This window comes from Pempheris klunzingeri, chromosome 19 (genome assembly GCF_042242105.1).
Source record: "Pempheris klunzingeri isolate RE-2024b chromosome 19, fPemKlu1.hap1, whole genome shotgun sequence".
Lineage (NCBI taxonomy): Eukaryota > Metazoa > Chordata > Actinopteri > Acropomatiformes > Pempheridae > Pempheris > Pempheris klunzingeri.
The window spans coordinates 16,807,808-16,826,703 of NC_092030.1; the positions used below are offsets into that span (position 1 = coordinate 16,807,808).

An 18,896-nucleotide genomic window follows, 5' to 3' on the forward strand; every position below is an offset into this window, starting at 1 on the left:
GTCATAGTAATAATTGTATAATGCCTTCGTAAATTCTCGTGAACTCCGACTTCGTATTGCGGAGTTGTAAATTTACGAGTGGCGCTGAAGGCAGCAGTGCATTAAGGGCACCGCAACAACCTTAAAAGACAGTTTCCGGCTTTGGCATCTACTTTTCAAAATAAAAGCATGCACACTACATAACGGATTACAAGAAGCGCGTTGACATGTACCTTTAATGCAGTAATTGTTTAAAAATCCGTTGTATGTACTGTACAGTAAGATTTAGGGCCACGTTTTCTTTATGATCTATATTTCCTTTTTCTTTCTTTGGTGTTTTTGTGTTGAATGTGATTAGATGAGACTTTTGTTGTGGAAAAACTCAGACCGGAAGCGTTGTTCCGGATAGAGGAATTCTTAAGGCAGGTCTGTTAATTAATCGTGGGCTGCTGTGTAAACAATATAGTAGTAGATAACAGAGCAGGATTCAATTAATAGCTCATTCAAAAGTGCCGTGGATTAGACTGAACGTGCGTCGAAAATAACAGGATTCGAGATTCATCAGGATTGACGGAGAGCAGCCATTAAAATCTGTAACGTTAAATATGAGTCTATTCTATACCACAGCTGGACTTCTCTCTCTGGCCGCCTCAGCCTCGCTATAAACGGCTGGGAAAATGAGTGTCGACCGGCTCTCTGGAGCAGGGGTTTCCCAAAGGCCTTGATATGAACTCTCAGGTAAGATTTTTTGTCTTCCCTATAATGTGTGTACAATGTGTGTATTAAATGGACGTTCAATGCGTGTCCAGATGTGCCGCCGTGATATACTTGTTTATACCGGTCAATACAGATGCTCCGCTGGCTTTGCCTGCTAAGCCTGAGTCTTCCTCTGTTGTTGTGGTTTGGACATGTGATCACACGGGACGGTCGATCGCCCGCCCTGCGAAGCACCGGGCTCACGGGTTACATGAGGATCCCCCCCGGCAGGACGAACCAGGTGAGAGGCTGGCCAGAGGCTACACCAAATACAGCCCCCAGAGGTTTGACTCCAGGTCACAGTCATGTCCACATTAGGTGGTCTTGTGTTGACACAGCATCGCCTTATAGGCAGATACCAGTCAGGAGTAGGGCTACAAGTAACAATTATTATTATTATCAATCATTTTTCTCGATTAACTTATTAGTCATTTGATCTATGAAATGTAAATTGTGCAGCTCTGTGTTGTAGAATGACAGATGATTGAACCTTGAACTTTGAACCATGAGATAAAAGCAGGTATTAGATGACTGCTGGTTTCAACTGATATGCTTTGTAACTTCCATCAGATACAATTACAAATACATCAAATACATATTGCAGATGAAATGTTGCAATGCATTTATTTGTTGTTTCTTCACAAACCTTTCTTATCCCATCCTTTTTCTCAGCAGTTCCTGGACATGCACTGCAACCAGTGTGCCTTGGTCTCCAGCTCGGGTCAGATGCTCGGAGCTGGCGTAGGAGAAGAGATAGATAAGTTTGGATGCGTGATGCGGATGAACAATGCACCCACAGAAGGGTATGAGAAAGACGTAGGGAGCCACACCAGTGTTCGGGTCGTGTCTCACACCAGCGTTCCCTTGTTGGCGAAAAATGAGCGCTACTATTTCCAGCAGTCCGCAGACACCACCTATGTGTTCTGGGGTCCTGAAAGGAACATGAGGCAAGACGGGAAAGGACGTATCTACAACACTCTCCTGAAAATAGCACAGAAGTATCCCAACGTCAGAATCTATGCTGTGACCAGAGAGAAGATTGAGTACTGTGATAGTGTGTTTCAGAATGAAACAGGAAAAAACAGGTAAAGTATAGTAGAGCTGAACAGAACAATAGATACACAGAAGGCAAGACTTATAACTAATCTCATTACATTACAATTAATTTGCTCATAGCATTACAAAGTTAGCTAACTTTAAAGAAAAATCCTTACAAATAAATATAAATACATTAAAACTCAAACAACACTCTCCCCATTCAGCCTTATTAATTACTTATCTCTATTCGCTACCATACAGTTTACCTTTGCCATGCCTTTTTTTTACCACTTGTCACATGCGTCATAACTTTTTTCATAATTACATGCTTACATACAGGATATAACAAAATAAAAGCCAGCCACAAAATACATTTAAAATGCAAAATGTGCACATTTAAGTTATGTACCACACTATGTGGACTATTGGGGTCATTTACAATGAGCATACCGTGTAGTAATTAGTAAAGTAAACAGTAATGATGCAATGTGCAGTTAATGGCAAGTTGCATTTTCAGGCTTTTATTTTGGTCATGTAAGAGTTTTAAGAACAGATGTTGTTGACTTTCTCTCAGAATGAAGACCGGGGCTTTTCTCAGTACCGGATTCTTCACAATGATTCTCGCTATAGATATGTGTGACAGCATCCATGTTTATGGAATGATTGATGATAACTACTGCAGGTGAGACCCAATTTCATGATGTACACTCAAGCAATATCTTTTTTTTCCCTACATAGTAAAGTGTCGTAAATTACCTTTGCTTGTCTGTTGTCTCTTGTACTTTACTCTTCCTGACAGTCGAGCCAATCACACTGTTGTTCCTTACCATTACTATGAGAAGAACCGAGTCGATGAGTGCAGGATGTACAGGGTCCACGAGCACACACACCGTGGGGGTCATCGTTTCATCACTGAGAAGGCCATCTATGGCAGATGGGCGACACGACACAAGATAGAGTTTAAACACCCGTCTTGGAGCCTCTAAAGAAGGAGATATTACAACCCAGAAGATGCTCCCTGACCGTACACTGGTATTCACTTTTGGTGGCTTTTGGTCCACTTCACTGAAGATTGTTATTTATAATGCACAAGAATTTCATCAAGTCCGTGACGTTGTTTCTGGCAGATTCCAGCTAATTTTGAATGTGACTTTTCTTACCAACGCATACGTTTTTCAAGTAGAAAATAGTCCCAGTGGCTCATAGTGGAAAATATTGTCTACAACCATGAATATAAAATAATGCGTTTTCTTTCAGTGCTTAAGATTTTACCAGCTTTTAACTGCTAACAGGTGAAGTACCGCCCTCAGTATTATGGAATATATAATTTATGTATAGCCATATATCAGTATTGATACTGATAAAGAATATTAAGCCACTAAACTAAACTAGACACTACAACCAGTTTATACCAAAGCTTACAATTTTTAATTTCTTTGTACCTGTGCCTTGATGTTCAATTTTATCCTGCACAATGTGTTCTTTTATGCTGCAATCTATCCTGCAGCTACCATATGCGCTTTTCCTCTGTAAAACAGGAAGTGTATTGTTTAGGACAACCAATGAACCAATGATTATGTTCATTAGCGATGAATTGTTTGATCTCCAAATCAAACAATTCATCTCCAAAAAAATGTCAATCACAGTTTCCAAGAAACTTATTTTCTTCATTTGAATTACTTGTTAGTCTAAAACCCCCAAGATATTCAATGTGCAATCACAAAACCAACAAATAATCACATTTGAGAGGCTGGAAGCAGATCAGTTTTGTCATTTTTGCATAAAGAATGACTCAAAGATTAATCAATTACCAAAACTGTTGCTGATTAATTTTCTAATTGATTCACTGAATCGTTTCAGCTCCAGCACTCCTCTCTGCAAGTTGGTTAGTATTTTGCCTCAAAACATGACACTCCTCTAGATTACTGCTTGAAAGCAGAGACAATCTCAAATTTCAGGCAAGTCTTGTTTGTGGCACATTGGAGTTGATGATCCTTTTAGCTTTATGCTAATTACATGCCCTGACTGCAACCATCTACACTATTTAAATGCTTGAAGTAGTAGTAGTGGTAAGCTTTTCATTTCATATTTGCACATGTTGTTGTTTCCATAGGAAGCTGAGTGCCATTTAACCCAAAGTCCGATCATGCAGTTGTGCGACATGTGGCATCAGTGTTTAAACGTGTATGTTAGAGCATAATGACATGCAGTGTGTACATGTGATGGCATGTGTATACCACCCACAGAGCAGACAGTATTTAAATGTGACTGCAGAGAAGACCTCTACTGTGTACCACCTTCAGTATTCAGCACCACAGACAGCAGTCCTCTCATACACAGCCCCACAATCAAACACATTCACAACGATGCATAAACAGAGGCTGCAGATCTTTGTGGTTAGTGAGGATTACCTGTGTTGGAATGAAGGGGTAAGGACACCCAACAGACTTCTTGGAAGGCTGATGGGACATTTGTAAAAACTGAGCAGCTGCACTGCCCGCAGCTCCACCACTGTGTGGCATCCTACACCAACATCTGCAGAGTTGTGGCCAGACACCACACAATACATTACTTATTTGTATGCAGACATCTGCTTTAAGATTGTTTACCTTTTTTTTTTTTTATTATTTTGCTGCCTGTCTACAATATAAAACATAGTGCTGCCTTTTTCAGTTGCATAATGCTTATTTTGTGACCAATTCCAAAGACTGTAATAGTATTTGCACTACTGAGCAACCTACTGTGTCAAAGTATTTTACTACAGTGTACATTTCAGACATGAATTGAAATGTATAATTGATGACTTTTTAGTCTAATAGTCTACTTATGTAGTGATCTGTGCAAAGTAAAAACCTAAATGTAAACTTGACTACTGGTATTTGCAAACGAATATGAATAAATCTGCTGTCAAATACGGTCTGCTTGTGTATGAGCCTGTCTTAATGTGGTAAGTCGGCCAGAAAACAAGTGGCAGCCAAAACAGTGGAGGAGGGGGGATTGGCCAAAAACGCTGACCCCGGGGTCAAGGAAATGGCCGTTTTGGGAGCCGACGCAAAACTGCCTCTTTTTTGCCTCATCCACCTCCAGACCTGTTGGGAAACAGTTACTGATCACTTTTAATGTGGTAAGTCGGCCAGAAAACAAGTGGCAGCCAGAACAGTGGAGGAGGGGGGATTGGCCAAAAACGCTGACCCCGGGGTCAAGGAAATGGCCGTTTTGGGAGCCGACGCAAAACTGCCTCTTTTTTGCCTCATCCACCTCCAGACCTGTTGGGAAACAGTTACTGATCACTTTTAATGTGGTAAGTCGGCCAGAAAACAAGTGGCAGTGGAGGAGGGGGGATTGGCCAAAAACGCTGACCCCGGGGTCAAGGAAATGGCCGTTTTGGGAGCCGACGCAAAACTGCCTCTTTTTTGCCTCATCCACCTCCAGACCTGTTGGGAAACAGTTACTGATCACTTTTAATGTGGTAAGTTGGCCAGAAAACAAGTGGCAGTGGAGGAGGGGGAATTGGCCAAAAACGCTGACCCCGGGGTCAAGGAAATGGCCGTTTTGGGAGCCGACGCAAAACTGCCTCTTTTTTGCCTCATCCACCTCCAGACCTGTTGGGAAACAGTTACTGATCACTTTTAATGTGGTAAGTCGGCCAGAAAACAAGTGGCAGCCAGAACAGTGGAGGAGGGGGGATTGGCCAAAAACGCTGACCCCGGGGTCAAGGAAATGGCCGTTTTGGGAGCCGACGCAAAACTGCCTCTTTTTTGCCTCATCCACCTCCAGACCTGTTGGGAAACAGTTACTGATCACTTTTAATGTGGTAAGTCGGCCAGAAAACAAGTGGCAGCCAGAACAGTGGAGGAGGGGGGATTGGCCAAAAACGCTGACCCCGGGGTCAAGGAAATGGCTGTTTTGGGAGCCGACGCAAAACTGCCTCTTTTTTGCCTCATCCACCTCCAGACCTGTTGGGAAACAGTTACTGATCACTTTTAATGTGGTAAGTTGGCCAGAAAACAAGTGGCAGTGGAGGAGGGGGAATTGGCCAAAAACGCTGACCCCGGGGTCAAGGAAATGGCCGTTTTGGGAGCCGACGCAAAACTGCCTCTTTTTTGCCTCATCCACCTCCAGACCTGTTGGGAAACAGTTACTGATCACTTTTAATGTGGTAAGTCGGCCAGAAAACAAGTGGCAGCCAGAACAGTGGAGGAGGGGGGATTGGCCAAAAACGCTGACCCCGGGGTCAAGGAAATGGCCGTTTTGGGAGGCGACGCAAAACTGCCTCTTTTTTGCCTCATCCACCTCCAGACCTGTTGGGAAACAGTTACTGATCACTTTTAATGTGGTAAGTCGGCCAGAAAACAAGTGGCAGTGGAGGAGGGGGGATTGGCCAAAAACGCTGACCCCGGGGTCAAGGAAATGGCCGTTTTGGGAGCCGACGCAAAACTGCCTCTTTTTTGCCTCATCCACCTCCAGACCTGTTGGGAAACAGTTACTGATCACTTTTAATGTGGTAAGTTGGCCAGAAAACAAGTGGCAGTGGAGGAGGGGGAATTGGCCAAAAACGCTGACCCCGGGGTCAAGGAAATGGCCGTTTTGGGAGCCGACGCAAAACTGCCTCTTTTTTGCCTCATCCACCTCCAGACCTGTTGGGAAACAGTTACTGATCACTTTTAATGTGGTAAGTCGGCCAGAAAACAAGTGGCAGCCAGAACAGTGGAGGAGGGGGGATTGGCCAAAAACGCTGACCCCGGGGTCAAGGAAATGGCCGTTTTGGGAGCCGACGCAAAACTGCCTCTTTTTTGCCTCATCCACCTCCAGACCTGTTGGGAAACAGTTACTGATCACTTTTAATGTGGTAAGTTGGCCAGAAAACAAGTGGCAGTGGAGGAGGGGGAATTGGCCAAAAACGCTGACCCCGGGGTCAAGGAAATGGCCGTTTTGGGAGCCGACGCAAAACTGCCTCTTTTTTGCCTCATCCACCTCCAGACCTGTTGGGAAACAGTTACTGATCACTTTTAATGTGGTAAGTCGGCCAGAAAACAAGTGGCAGCCAGAACAGTGGAGGAGGGGGGATTGGCCAAAAACGCTGACCCCGGGGTCAAGGAAATGGCCGTTTTGGGAGGCGACGCAAAACTGCCTCTTTTTTGCCTCATCCACCTCCAGACCTGTTGGGAAACAGTTACTGATCACTTTTAATGTGGTAAGTCGGCCAGAAAACAAGTGGCAGCCAGAACAGTGGAGGAGGGGGGATTGGCCAAAAACGCTGACCCCGGGGTCAAGGAAATGGCCGTTTTGGGAGGCGACGCAAAACTGCCTCTTTTTTGCCTCATCCACCTCCAGACCTGTTGGGAAACAGTTACTGATCACTTTTAATGTGGTAAGTCGGCCAGAAAACAAGTGGCAGTGGAGGAGAGGGGATTGGCCAAAAACGCTGACCCCGGGGTCAAGGAAATGGCCGTTTTGGGAGGCGACGCAAAACTGCCTCTTTTTTGCCTCATCCACCTCCAGACCTGTTGGGAAACAGTTACTGATCACTTTTAATGTGGTAAGTCGGCCAGAAAACAAGTGGCAGTGGAGGAGGGGGGATTGGCCAAAAACGCTGACCCCGGGGTCAAGGAAATGGCCGTTTTGGGAGGCGACGCAAAACTGCCTCTTTTTTGCCTCATCCACCTCCAGACCTGTTGGGAAACAGTTACTGATCACTTTTAATGTGGTAAGTCGGCCAGAAAACAAGTGGCAGCCAGAACAGTGGAGGAGGGGGGATTGGCCAAAAACGCTGACCCCGGGGTCAAGGAAATGGCCGTTTTGGGAGCCGACGCAAAACTGCCTCTTTTTTGCCTCATCCACCTCCAGACCTGTTGGGAAACAGTTACTGATCACTTTTAATGTGGTAAGTCGGCCAGAAAACAAGTGGCAGTGGAGGAGGGGGGATTGGCCAAAAACGCTGACCCCGGGGTCAAGGAAATGGCCGTTTTGGGAGCCGACGCAAAACTGCCTCTTTTTTGCCTCATCCACCTCCAGACCTGTTGGGAAACAGTTACTGATCACTTTTAATGTGGTAAGTTGGCCAGAAAACAAGTGGCAGTGGAGGAGGGGGAATTGGCCAAAAACGCTGACCCCGGGGTCAAGGAAATGGCCGTTTTGGGAGCCGACGCAAAACGGCCTCTTTTTTGCCTCATCCACCTCCAGACCTGTTGGGAAACAGTTACTGATCACTTTTAATGTGGTAAGTCGGCCAGAAAACAAGTGGCAGCCAGAACAGTGGAGGAGGGGGGATTGGCCAAAAACGCTGACCCCGGGGTCAAGGAAATGGCCGTTTTGGGAGGCGACGCAAAACTGCCTCTTTTTTGCCTCATCCACCTCCAGACCTGTTGGGAAACAGTTACTGATCACTTTTAATGTGGTAAGTCGGCCAGAAAACAAGTGGCAGTGGAGGAGGGGGGATTGGCCAAAAACGCTGACCCCGGGGTCAAGGAAATGGCCGTTTTGGGAGCCGACGCAAAACTGCCTCTTTTTTGCCTCATCCACCTCCAGACCTGTTGGGAAACAGTTACTGATCACTTTTAATGTGGTAAGTCGGCCAGAAAACAAGTGGCAGCCAGAACAGTGGAGGAGGGGGGATTGGCCAAAAACGCTGACCCCGGGGTCAAGGAAATGGCCGTTTTGGGAGCCGACGCAAAACTGCCTCTTTTTTGCCTCATCCACCTCCAGACCTGTTGGGAAACAGTTACTGATCACTTTTAATGTGGTAAGTTGGCCAGAAAACAAGTGGCAGTGGAGGAGGGGGAATTGGCCAAAAACGCTGACCCCGGGGTCAAGGAAATGGCCGTTTTGGGAGCCGACGCAAAACTGCCTCTTTTTTGCCTCATCCACCTCCAGACCTGTTGGGAAACAGTTACTGATCACTTTTAATGTGGTAAGTCGGCCAGAAAACAAGTGGCAGCCAGAACAGTGGAGGAGGGGGGATTGGCCAAAAACGCTGACCCCGGGGTCAAGGAAATGGCCGTTTTGGGAGGCGACGCAAAACTGCCTCTTTTTTGCCTCATCCACCTCCAGACCTGTTGGGAAACAGTTACTGATCACTTTTAATGTGGTAAGTCGGCCAGAAAACAAGTGGCAGCCAGAACAGTGGAGGAGGGGGGATTGGCCAAAAACGCTGACCCCGGGGTCAAGGAAATGGCCGTTTTGGGAGGCGACGCAAAACTGCCTCTTTTTTGCCTCATCCACCTCCAGACCTGTTGGGAAACAGTTACTGATCACTTTTAATGTGGTAAGTCGGCCAGAAAACAAGTGGCAGTGGAGGAGGGGGGATTGGCCAAAAACGCTGACCCCGGGGTCAAGGAAATGGCCGTTTTGGGAGCCGACGCAAAACTGCCTCTTTTTTGCCTCATCCACCTCCAGACCTGTTGGGAAACAGTTACTGATCACTTTTAATGTGGTAAGTCGGCCAGAAAACAAGTGGCAGCCAGAACAGTGGAGGAGGGGGGATTGGCCAAAAACGCTGACCCCGGGGTCAAGGAAATGGCCGTTTTGGGAGCCGACGCAAAACTGCCTCTTTTTTGCCTCATCCACCTCCAGACCTGTTGGGAAACAGTTACTGATCACTTTTAATGTGGTAAGTCGGCCAGAAAACAAGTGGCAGCCAGAACAGTGGAGGAGGGGGGATTGGCCAAAAACGCTGACCCCGGGGTCAAGGAAATGGCCGTTTTGGGAGGCGACGCAAAACTGCCTCTTTTTTGCCTCATCCACCTCCAGACCTGTTGGGAAACAGTTACTGATCACTTTTAATGTGGTAAGTCGGCCAGAAAACAAGTGGCAGCTAGAACAGTGGAGGAGGGGGGATTGGCCAAAAACGCTGACCCCGGGGTCAAGGAAATGGCCGTTTTGGGAGCCGACGCAAAACTGCCTCTTTTTTGCCTCATCCACCTCCAGACCTGTTGGGAAACAGTTACTGATCACTTTTAATGTGGTAAGTCGGCCAGAAAACAAGTGGCAGCCAGAACAGTGGAGGAGGGGGGATTGGCCAAAAACGCTGACCCCGGGGTCAAGGAAATGGCCGTTTTGGGAGCCGACGCAAAACTGCCTCTTTTTTGCCTCATCCACCTCCAGACCTGTTGGGAAACAGTTACTGATCACTTTTAATGTGGTAAGTCGGCCAGAAAACAAGTGGCAGCCAGAACAGTGGAGGAGGGGGGATTGGCCAAAAACGCTGACCCCGGGGTCAAGGAAATGGCCGTTTTGGGAGCCGACGCAAAACTGCCTCTTTTTTGCCTCATCCACCTCCAGACCTGTTGGGAAACAGTTACTGATCACTTTTAATGTGGTAAGTTGGCCAGAAAACAAGTGGCAGTGGAGGAGGGGGAATTGGCCAAAAACGCTGACCCCGGGGTCAAGGAAATGGCCGTTTTGGGAGCCGACGCAAAACTGCCTCTTTTTTGCCTCATCCACCTCCAGACCTGTTGGGAAACAGTTACTGATCACTTTTAATGTGGTAAGTCGGCCAGAAAACAAGTGGCAGCCAGAACAGTGGAGGAGGGGGGATTGGCCAAAAACGCTGACCCCGGGGTCAAGGAAATGGCCGTTTTGGGAGCCGACGCAAAACTGCCTCTTTTTTGCCTCATCCACCTCCAGACCTGTTGGGAAACAGTTACTGATCACTTTTAATGTGGTAAGTTGGCCAGAAAACAAGTGGCAGTGGAGGAGGGGGAATTGGCCAAAAACGCTGACCCCGGGGTCAAGGAAATGGCCGTTTTGGGAGCCGACGCAAAACTGCCTCTTTTTTGCCTCATCCACCTCCAGACCTGTTGGGAAACAGTTACTGATCACTTTTAATGTGGTAAGTCGGCCAGAAAACAAGTGGCAGCCAGAACAGTGGAGGAGGGGGGATTGGCCAAAAACGCTGACCCCGGGGTCAAGGAAATGGCCGTTTTGGGAGGCGACGCAAAACTGCCTCTTTTTTGCCTCATCCACCTCCAGACCTGTTGGGAAACAGTTACTGATCACTTTTAATGTGGTAAGTCGGCCAGAAAACAAGTGGCAGCCAGAACAGTGGAGGAGGGGGGATTGGCCAAAAACGCTGACCCCGGGGTCAAGGAAATGGCCGTTTTGGGAGGCGACGCAAAACTGCCTCTTTTTTGCCTCATCCACCTCCAGACCTGTTGGGAAACAGTTACTGATCACTTTTAATGTGGTAAGTCGGCCAGAAAACAAGTGGCAGTGGAGGAGGGGGGATTGGCCAAAAACGCTGACCCCGGGGTCAAGGAAATGGCCGTTTTGGGAGCCGACGCAAAACTGCCTCTTTTTTGCCTCATCCACCTCCAGACCTGTTGGGAAACAGTTACTGATCACTTTTAATGTGGTAAGTCGGCCAGAAAACAAGTGGCAGCCAGAACAGTGGAGGAGGGGGGATTGGCCAAAAACGCTGACCCCGGGGTCAAGGAAATGGCCGTTTTGGGAGCCGACGCAAAACTGCCTCTTTTTTGCCTCATCCACCTCCAGACCTGTTGGGAAACAGTTACTGATCACTTTTAATGTGGTAAGTCGGCCAGAAAACAAGTGGCAGCCAGAACAGTGGAGGAGGGGGGATTGGCCAAAAACGCTGACCCCGGGGTCAAGGAAATGGCCGTTTTGGGAGCCGATGCAAAACTGCCTCTTTTTTGCCTCATCCACCTCCAGACCTGTTGGGAAACAGTTACTGATCACTTTTAATGTGGTAAGTCGGCCAGAAAACAAGTGGCAGCCAGAACAGTGGAGGAGGGGGGATTGGCCAAAAACGCTGACCCCGGGGTCAAGGAAATGGCCGTTTTGGGAGGCGACGCAAAACTGCCTCTTTTTTGCCTCATCCACCTCCAGACCTGTTGGGAAACAGTTACTGATCACTTTTAATGTGGTAAGTCGGCCAGAAAACAAGTGGCAGCCAGAACAGTGGAGGAGGGGGGATTGGCCAAAAACGCTGACCCCGGGGTCAAGGAAATGGCCGTTTTGGGAGCCGACGCAAAACTGCCTCTTTTTTGCCTCATCCACCTCCAGACCTGTTGGGAAACAGTTACTGATCACTTTTAATGTGGTAAGTCGGCCAGAAAACAAGTGGCAGCCAGAACAGTGGAGGAGGGGGGATTGGCCAAAAACGCTGACCCCGGGGTCAAGGAAATGGCCGTTTTGGGAGCCGATGCAAAACTGCCTCTTTTTTGCCTCATCCACCTCCAGACCTGTTGGGAAACAGTTACTGATCACTTTTAATGTGGTAAGTCGGCCAGAAAACAAGTGGCAGCCAGAACAGTGGAGGAGGGGGGATTGGCCAAAAACGCTGACCCCGGGGTCAAGGAAATGGCCGTTTTGGGAGCCGACGCAAAACTGCCTCTTTTTTGCCTCATCCACCTCCAGACCTGTTGGGAAACAGTTACTGATCACTTTTAATGTGGTAAGTTGGCCAGAAAACAAGTGGCAGTGGAGGAGGGGGAATTGGCCAAAAACGCTGACCCCGGGGTCAAGGAAATGGCCGTTTTGGGAGCCGACGCAAAACTGCCTCTTTTTTGCCTCATCCACCTCCAGACCTGTTGGGAAACAGTTACTGATCACTTTTAATGTGGTAAGTCGGCCAGAAAACAAGTGGCAGCCAGAACAGTGGAGGAGGGGGGATTGGCCAAAAACGCTGACCCCGGGGTCAAGGAAATGGCCGTTTTGGGAGGCGACGCAAAACTGCCTCTTTTTTGCCTCATCCACCTCCAGACCTGTTGGGAAACAGTTACTGATCACTTTTAATGTGGTAAGTCGGCCAGAAAACAAGTGGCAGCCAGAACAGTGGAGGAGGGGGGATTGGCCAAAAACGCTGACCCCGGGGTCAAGGAAATGGCCGTTTTGGGAGCCGACGCAAAACTGCCTCTTTTTTGCCTCATCCACCTCCAGACCTGTTGGGAAACAGTTACTGATCACTTTTAATGTGGTAAGTCGGCCAGAAAACAAGTGGCAGTGGAGGAGGGGGGATTGGCCAAAAACGCTGACCCCGGGGTCAAGGAAATGGCCGTTTTGGGAGGCGACGCAAAACTGCCTCTTTTTTGCCTCATCCACCTCCAGACCTGTTGGGAAACAGTTACTGATCACTTTTAATGTGGTAAGTCGGCCAGAAAACAAGTGGCAGTGGAGGAGGGGGGATTGGCCAAAAACGCTGACCCCGGGGTCAAGGAAATGGCCGTTTTGGGAGCCGACGCAAAACTGCCTCTTTTTTGCCTCATACACCTCCAGACCTGTTGGGAAACAGTTACTGATCACTTTTAATGTGGTAAGTCGGCCAGAAAACAAGTGGCAGCCAGAACAGTGGAGGAGGGGGGATTGGCCAAAAACGCTGACCCCGGGGTCAAGGAAATGGCCGTTTTGGGAGCCGACGCAAAACTGCCTCTTTTTTGCCTCATCCACCTCCAGACCTGTTGGGAAACAGTTACTGATCACTTTTAATGTGGTAAGTCGGCCAGAAAACAAGTGGCAGTGGAGGAGGGGGGATTGGCCAAAAACGCTGACCCCGGGGTCAAGGAAATGGCCGTTTTGGGAGCCGACGCAAAACTGCCTCTTTTTTGCCTCATCCACCTCCAGACCTGTTGGGAAACAGTTACTGATCACTTTTAATGTGGTAAGTCGGCCAGAAAACAAGTGGCAGCTAGAACAGTGGAGGAGGGGGGATTGGCCAAAAACGCTGACCCCGGGGTCAAGGAAATGGCCGTTTTGGGAGCCGACGCAAAACTGCCTCTTTTTTGCCTCATCCACCTCCAGACCTGTTGGGAAACAGTTACTGATCACTTTTAATGTGGTAAGTTGGCCAGAAAACAAGTGGCAGTGGAGGAGGGGGAATTGGCCAAAAACGCTGACCCCGGGGTCAAGGAAATGGCCGTTTTGGGAGCCGACGCAAAACTGCCTCTTTTTTGCCTCATCCACCTCCAGACCTGTTGGGAAACAGTTACTGATCACTTTTAATGTGGTAAGTCGGCCAGAAAACAAGTGGCAGCCAGAACAGTGGAGGAGGGGGGATTGGCCAAAAACGCTGACCCCGGGGTCAAGGAAATGGCCGTTTTGGGAGGCGACGCAAAACTGCCTCTTTTTTGCCTCATCCACCTCCAGACCTGTTGGGAAACAGTTACTGATCACTTTTAATGTGGTAAGTCGGCCAGAAAACAAGTGGCAGCCAGAACAGTGGAGGAGGGGGGATTGGCCAAAAACGCTGACCCCGGGGTCAAGGAAATGGCCGTTTTGGGAGGCGACGCAAAACTGCCTCTTTTTTGCCTCATCCACCTCCAGACCTGTTGGGAAACAGTTACTGATCACTTTTAATGTGGTAAGTCGGCCAGAAAACAAGTGGCAGTGGAGGAGGGGGAATTGGCCAAAAACGCTGACCCCGGGGTCAAGGAAATGGCCGTTTTGGGAGCCGACGCAAAACTGCCTCTTTTTTGCCTCATCCACCTCCAGACCTGTTGGGAAACAGTTACTGATCACTTTTAATGTGGTAAGTCGGCCAGAAAACAAGTGGCAGCCAGAACAGTGGAGGAGGGGGGATTGGCCAAAAACGCTGACCCCGGGGTCAAGGAAATGGCCGTTTTGGGAGCCGACGCAAAACTGCCTCTTTTTTGCCTCATCCACCTCCAGACCTGTTGGGAAACAGTTACTGATCACTTTTAATGTGGTAAGTCGGCCAGAAAACAAGTGGCAGTGGAGGAGGGGGGATTGGCCAAAAACGCTGACCCCGGGGTCAAGGAAATGGCCGTTTTGGGAGCCGACGCAAAACTGCCTCTTTTTTGCCTCATCCACCTCCAGACCTGTTGGGAAACAGTTACTGATCACTTTTAATGTGGTAAGTTGGCCAGAAAACAAGTGGCAGTGGAGGAGGGGGAATTGGCCAAAAACGCTGACCCCGGGGTCAAGGAAATGGCCGTTTTGGGAGCCGACGCAAAACTGCCTCTTTTTTGCCTCATCCACCTCCAGACCTGTTGGGAAACAGTTACTGATCACTTTTAATGTGGTAAGTCGGCCAGAAAACAAGTGGCAGCCAGAACAGTGGAGGAGGGGGGATTGGCCAAAAACGCTGACCCCGGGGTCAAGGAAATGGCCGTTTTGGGAGCCGACGCAAAACTGCCTCTTTTTTGCCTCATCCACCTCCAGACCTGTTGGGAAACAGTTACTGATCACTTTTAATGTGGTAAGTCGGCCAGAAAACAAGTGGCAGCCAGAACAGTGGAGGAGGGGGGATTGGCCAAAAACGCTGACCCCGGGGTCAAGGAAATGGCCGTTTTGGGAGCCGACGCAAAACTGCCTCTTTTTTGCCTCATCCACCTCCAGACCTGTTGGGAAACAGTTACTGATCACTTTTAATGTGGTAAGTTGGCCAGAAAACAAGTGGCAGTGGAGGAGGGGGAATTGGCCAAAAACGCTGACCCCGGGGTCAAGGAAATGGCCGTTTTGGGAGCCGACGCAAAACTGCCTCTTTTTTGCCTCATCCACCTCCAGACCTGTTGGGAAACAGTTACTGATCACTTTTAATGTGGTAAGTCGGCCAGAAAACAAGTGGCAGCCAGAACAGTGGAGGAGGGGGGATTGGCCAAAAACGCTGACCCCGGGGTCAAGGAAATGGCCGTTTTGGGAGGCGACGCAAAACTGCCTCTTTTTTGCCTCATCCACCTCCAGACCTGTTGGGAAACAGTTACTGATCACTTTTAATGTGGTAAGTCGGCCAGAAAACAAGTGGCAGCCAGAACAGTGGAGGAGGGGGGATTGGCCAAAAACGCTGACCCCGGGGTCAAGGAAATGGCCGTTTTGGGAGGCGACGCAAAACTGCCTCTTTTTTGCCTCATCCACCTCCAGACCTGTTGGGAAACAGTTACTGATCACTTTTAATGTGGTAAGTCGGCCAGAAAACAAGTGGCAGTGGAGGAGGGGGGATTGGCCAAAAACGCTGACCCCGGGGTCAAGGAAATGGCCGTTTTGGGAGCCGACGCAAAACTGCCTCTTTTTTGCCTCATCCACCTCCAGACCTGTTGGGAAACAGTTACTGATCACTTTTAATGTGGTAAGTCGGCCAGAAAACAAGTGGCAGCCAGAACAGTGGAGGAGGGGGGATTGGCCAAAAACGCTGACCCCGGGGTCAAGGAAATGGCCGTTTTGGGAGCCGACGCAAAACTGCCTCTTTTTTGCCTCATCCACCTCCAGACCTGTTGGGAAACAGTTACTGATCACTTTTAATGTGGTAAGTCGGCCAGAAAACAAGTGGCAGCCAGAACAGTGGAGGAGGGGGGATTGGCCAAAAACGCTGACCCCGGGGTCAAGGAAATGGCCGTTTTGGGAGGCGACGCAAAACTGCCTCTTTTTTGCCTCATCCACCTCCAGACCTGTTGGGAAACAGTTACTGATCACTTTTAATGTGGTAAGTCGGCCAGAAAACAAGTGGCAGCTAGAACAGTGGAGGAGGGGGGATTGGCCAAAAACGCTGACCCCGGGGTCAAGGAAATGGCCGTTTTGGGAGCCGACGCAAAACTGCCTCTTTTTTGCCTCATCCACCTCCAGACCTGTTGGGAAACAGTTACTGATCACTTTTAATGTGGTAAGTCGGCCAGAAAACAAGTGGCAGCCAGAACAGTGGAGGAGGGGGGATTGGCCAAAAACGCTGACCCCGGGGTCAAGGAAATGGCCGTTTTGGGAGCCGACGCAAAACTGCCTCTTTTTTGCCTCATCCACCTCCAGACCTGTTGGGAAACAGTTACTGATCACTTTTAATGTGGTAAGTCGGCCAGAAAACAAGTGGCAGCCAGAACAGTGGAGGAGGGGGGATTGGCCAAAAACGCTGACCCCGGGGTCAAGGAAATGGCCGTTTTGGGAGCCGACGCAAAACTGCCTCTTTTTTGCCTCATCCACCTCCAGACCTGTTGGGAAACAGTTACTGATCACTTTTAATGTGGTAAGTTGGCCAGAAAACAAGTGGCAGTGGAGGAGGGGGAATTGGCCAAAAACGCTGACCCCGGGGTCAAGGAAATGGCCGTTTTGGGAGCCGACGCAAAACTGCCTCTTTTTTGCCTCATCCACCTCCAGACCTGTTGGGAAACAGTTACTGATCACTTTTAATGTGGTAAGTCGGCCAGAAAACAAGTGGCAGCCAGAACAGTGGAGGAGGGGGGATTGGCCAAAAACGCTGACCCCGGGGTCAAGGAAATGGCCGTTTTGGGAGCCGACGCAAAACTGCCTCTTTTTTGCCTCATCCACCTCCAGACCTGTTGGGAAACAGTTACTGATCACTTTTAATGTGGTAAGTTGGCCAGAAAACAAGTGGCAGTGGAGGAGGGGGAATTGGCCAAAAACGCTGACCCCGGGGTCAAGGAAATGGCCGTTTTGGGAGCCGACGCAAAACTGCCTCTTTTTTGCCTCATCCACCTCCAGACCTGTTGGGAAACAGTTACTGATCACTTTTAATGTGGTAAGTCGGCCAGAAAACAAGTGGCAGCCAGAACAGTGGAGGAGGGGGGATTGGCCAAAAACGCTGACCCCGGGGTCAAGGAAATGGCCGTTTTGGGAGGCGACGCAAAACTGCCTCTTTTTTGCCTCATCCACCTCCAGACCTGTTGGGAAACAGTTACTGATCACTTTTAATGTGGTAAGTCGGCCAGAAAACAAGTGGCAGCCAGAACAGTGGAGGAGGGGGGATTGGCCAAAAACGCTGACCCCGGGGTCAAGGAAATGGCCGTTTTGGGAGGCGACGCAAAACTGCCTCTTTTTTGCCTCATCCACCTCCAGACCTGTTGGGAAACAGTTACTGATCACTTTTAATGTGGTAAGTCGGCCAGAAAACAAGTGGCAGTGGAGGAGGGGGGATTGGCCAAAAACGCTGACCCCGGGGTCAAGGAAATGGCCGTTTTGGGAGCCGACGCAAAACTGCCTCTTTTTTGCCTCATCCACCTCCAGACCTGTTGGGAAACAGTTACTGATCACTTTTAATGTGGTAAGTCGGCCAGAAAACAAGTGGCAGCCAGAACAGTGGAGGAGGGGGGATTGGCCAAAAACGCTGACCCCGGGGTCAAGGAAATGGCCGTTTTGGGAGCCGACGCAAAACTGCCTCTTTTTTGCCTCATCCACCTCCAGACCTGTTGGGAAACAGTTACTGATCACTTTTAATGTGGTAAGTCGGCCAGAAAACAAGTGGCAGCCAGAACAGTGGAGGAGGGGGGATTGGCCAAAAACGCTGACCCCGGGGTCAAGGAAATGGCCGTTTTGGGAGCCGATGCAAAACTGCCTCTTTTTTGCCTCATCCACCTCCAGACCTGTTGGGAAACAGTTACTGATCACTTTTAATGTGGTAAGTCGGCCAGAAAACAAGTGGCAGCCAGAACAGTGGAGGAGGGGGGATTGGCCAAAAACGCTGACCCCGGGGTCAAGGAAATGGCCGTTTTGGGAGGCGACGCAAAACTGCCTCTTTTTTGCCTCATCCACCTCCAGACCTGTTGGGAAACAGTTACTGATCACTTTTAATGTGGTAAGTCGGCCAGAAAACAAGTGGCAGCCAGAACAGTGGAGGAGGGGGGATTGGCCAAAAACGCTGACCCCGGGGTCAAGGAAATGGCCGTTTTGGGAGCCGACGCAAAACTGCCTCTTTTTTGCCTCATCCACCTCCAGACCTGTTGGGAAACAGTTACTGATCACTTTTAATGTGGTAAGTCGGCCAGAAAACAAGTGGCAGCCAGAACAGTGGAGGAGGGGGGATTGGCCAAAAACGCTGACCCCGGGGTCAAGGAAATGGCCGTTTTGGGAGCCGATGCAAAACTGCCTCTTTTTTGCCTCATCCACCTCCAGACCTGTTGGGAAACAGTTACTGATCACTTTTAATGTGGTAAGTCGGCCAGAAAACAAGTGGCAGCCAGAACAGTGGAGGAGGGGGGATTGGCCAAAAACGCTGACCCCGGGGTCAAGGAAATGGCCGTTTTGGGAGCCGACGCAAAACTGCCTCTTTTTTGCCTCATCCACCTCCAGACCTGTTGGGAAACAGTTACTGATCACTTTTAATGTGGTAAGTTGGCCAGAAAACAAGTGGCAGTGGAGGAGGGGGAATTGGCCAAAAACGCTGACCCCGGGGTCAAGGAAATGGCCGTTTTGGGAGCCGACGCAAA

General features: G+C 49.1%; 1 protein-coding gene across 2 annotated transcripts; it reads left to right on the forward strand.

Moving 5' to 3' along the window:
• The first annotated feature begins 395 nt into the window (after positions 1–395).
• st6galnac4 (ST6 (alpha-N-acetyl-neuraminyl-2,3-beta-galactosyl-1,3)-N-acetylgalactosaminide alpha-2,6-sialyltransferase 4) lies at positions 396–3,143 on the forward strand. Of its 2 annotated transcripts, none has more exons than XM_070850484.1 (5): positions 396–717; positions 830–976; positions 1,408–1,820; positions 2,348–2,455; positions 2,573–3,143. In XM_070850484.1, exons 1-5 carry the CDS (start codon positions 706–708, stop codon positions 2,757–2,759), a joined length of 867 nt encoding a protein of 288 aa, XP_070706585.1. In that variant the 5' UTR covers positions 396–705; the 3' UTR covers positions 2,760–3,143. The 2 variants fall into 2 exon arrangements, with proteins under 2 accessions (XP_070706585.1, XP_070706586.1); XM_070850485.1 differs by having other exon boundaries at positions 1,411–1,820.
• The last annotated feature ends 15,753 nt before the right edge of the window (positions 3,144–18,896 follow it).

Coding starts and splice junctions, on each gene's coding strand:
- st6galnac4 (XM_070850484.1), top strand. Junction 1,821..2,347: donor AATGAAACAGGAAAAAACAG/GTAAAGTATAGT, acceptor ACTTTCTCTCAG/AATGAAGACCGGGGCTTTTC. Junction 2,456..2,572: donor ATTGATGATAACTACTGCAG/GTGAGACCCAAT, acceptor TCTTCCTGACAG/TCGAGCCAATCACACTGTTG.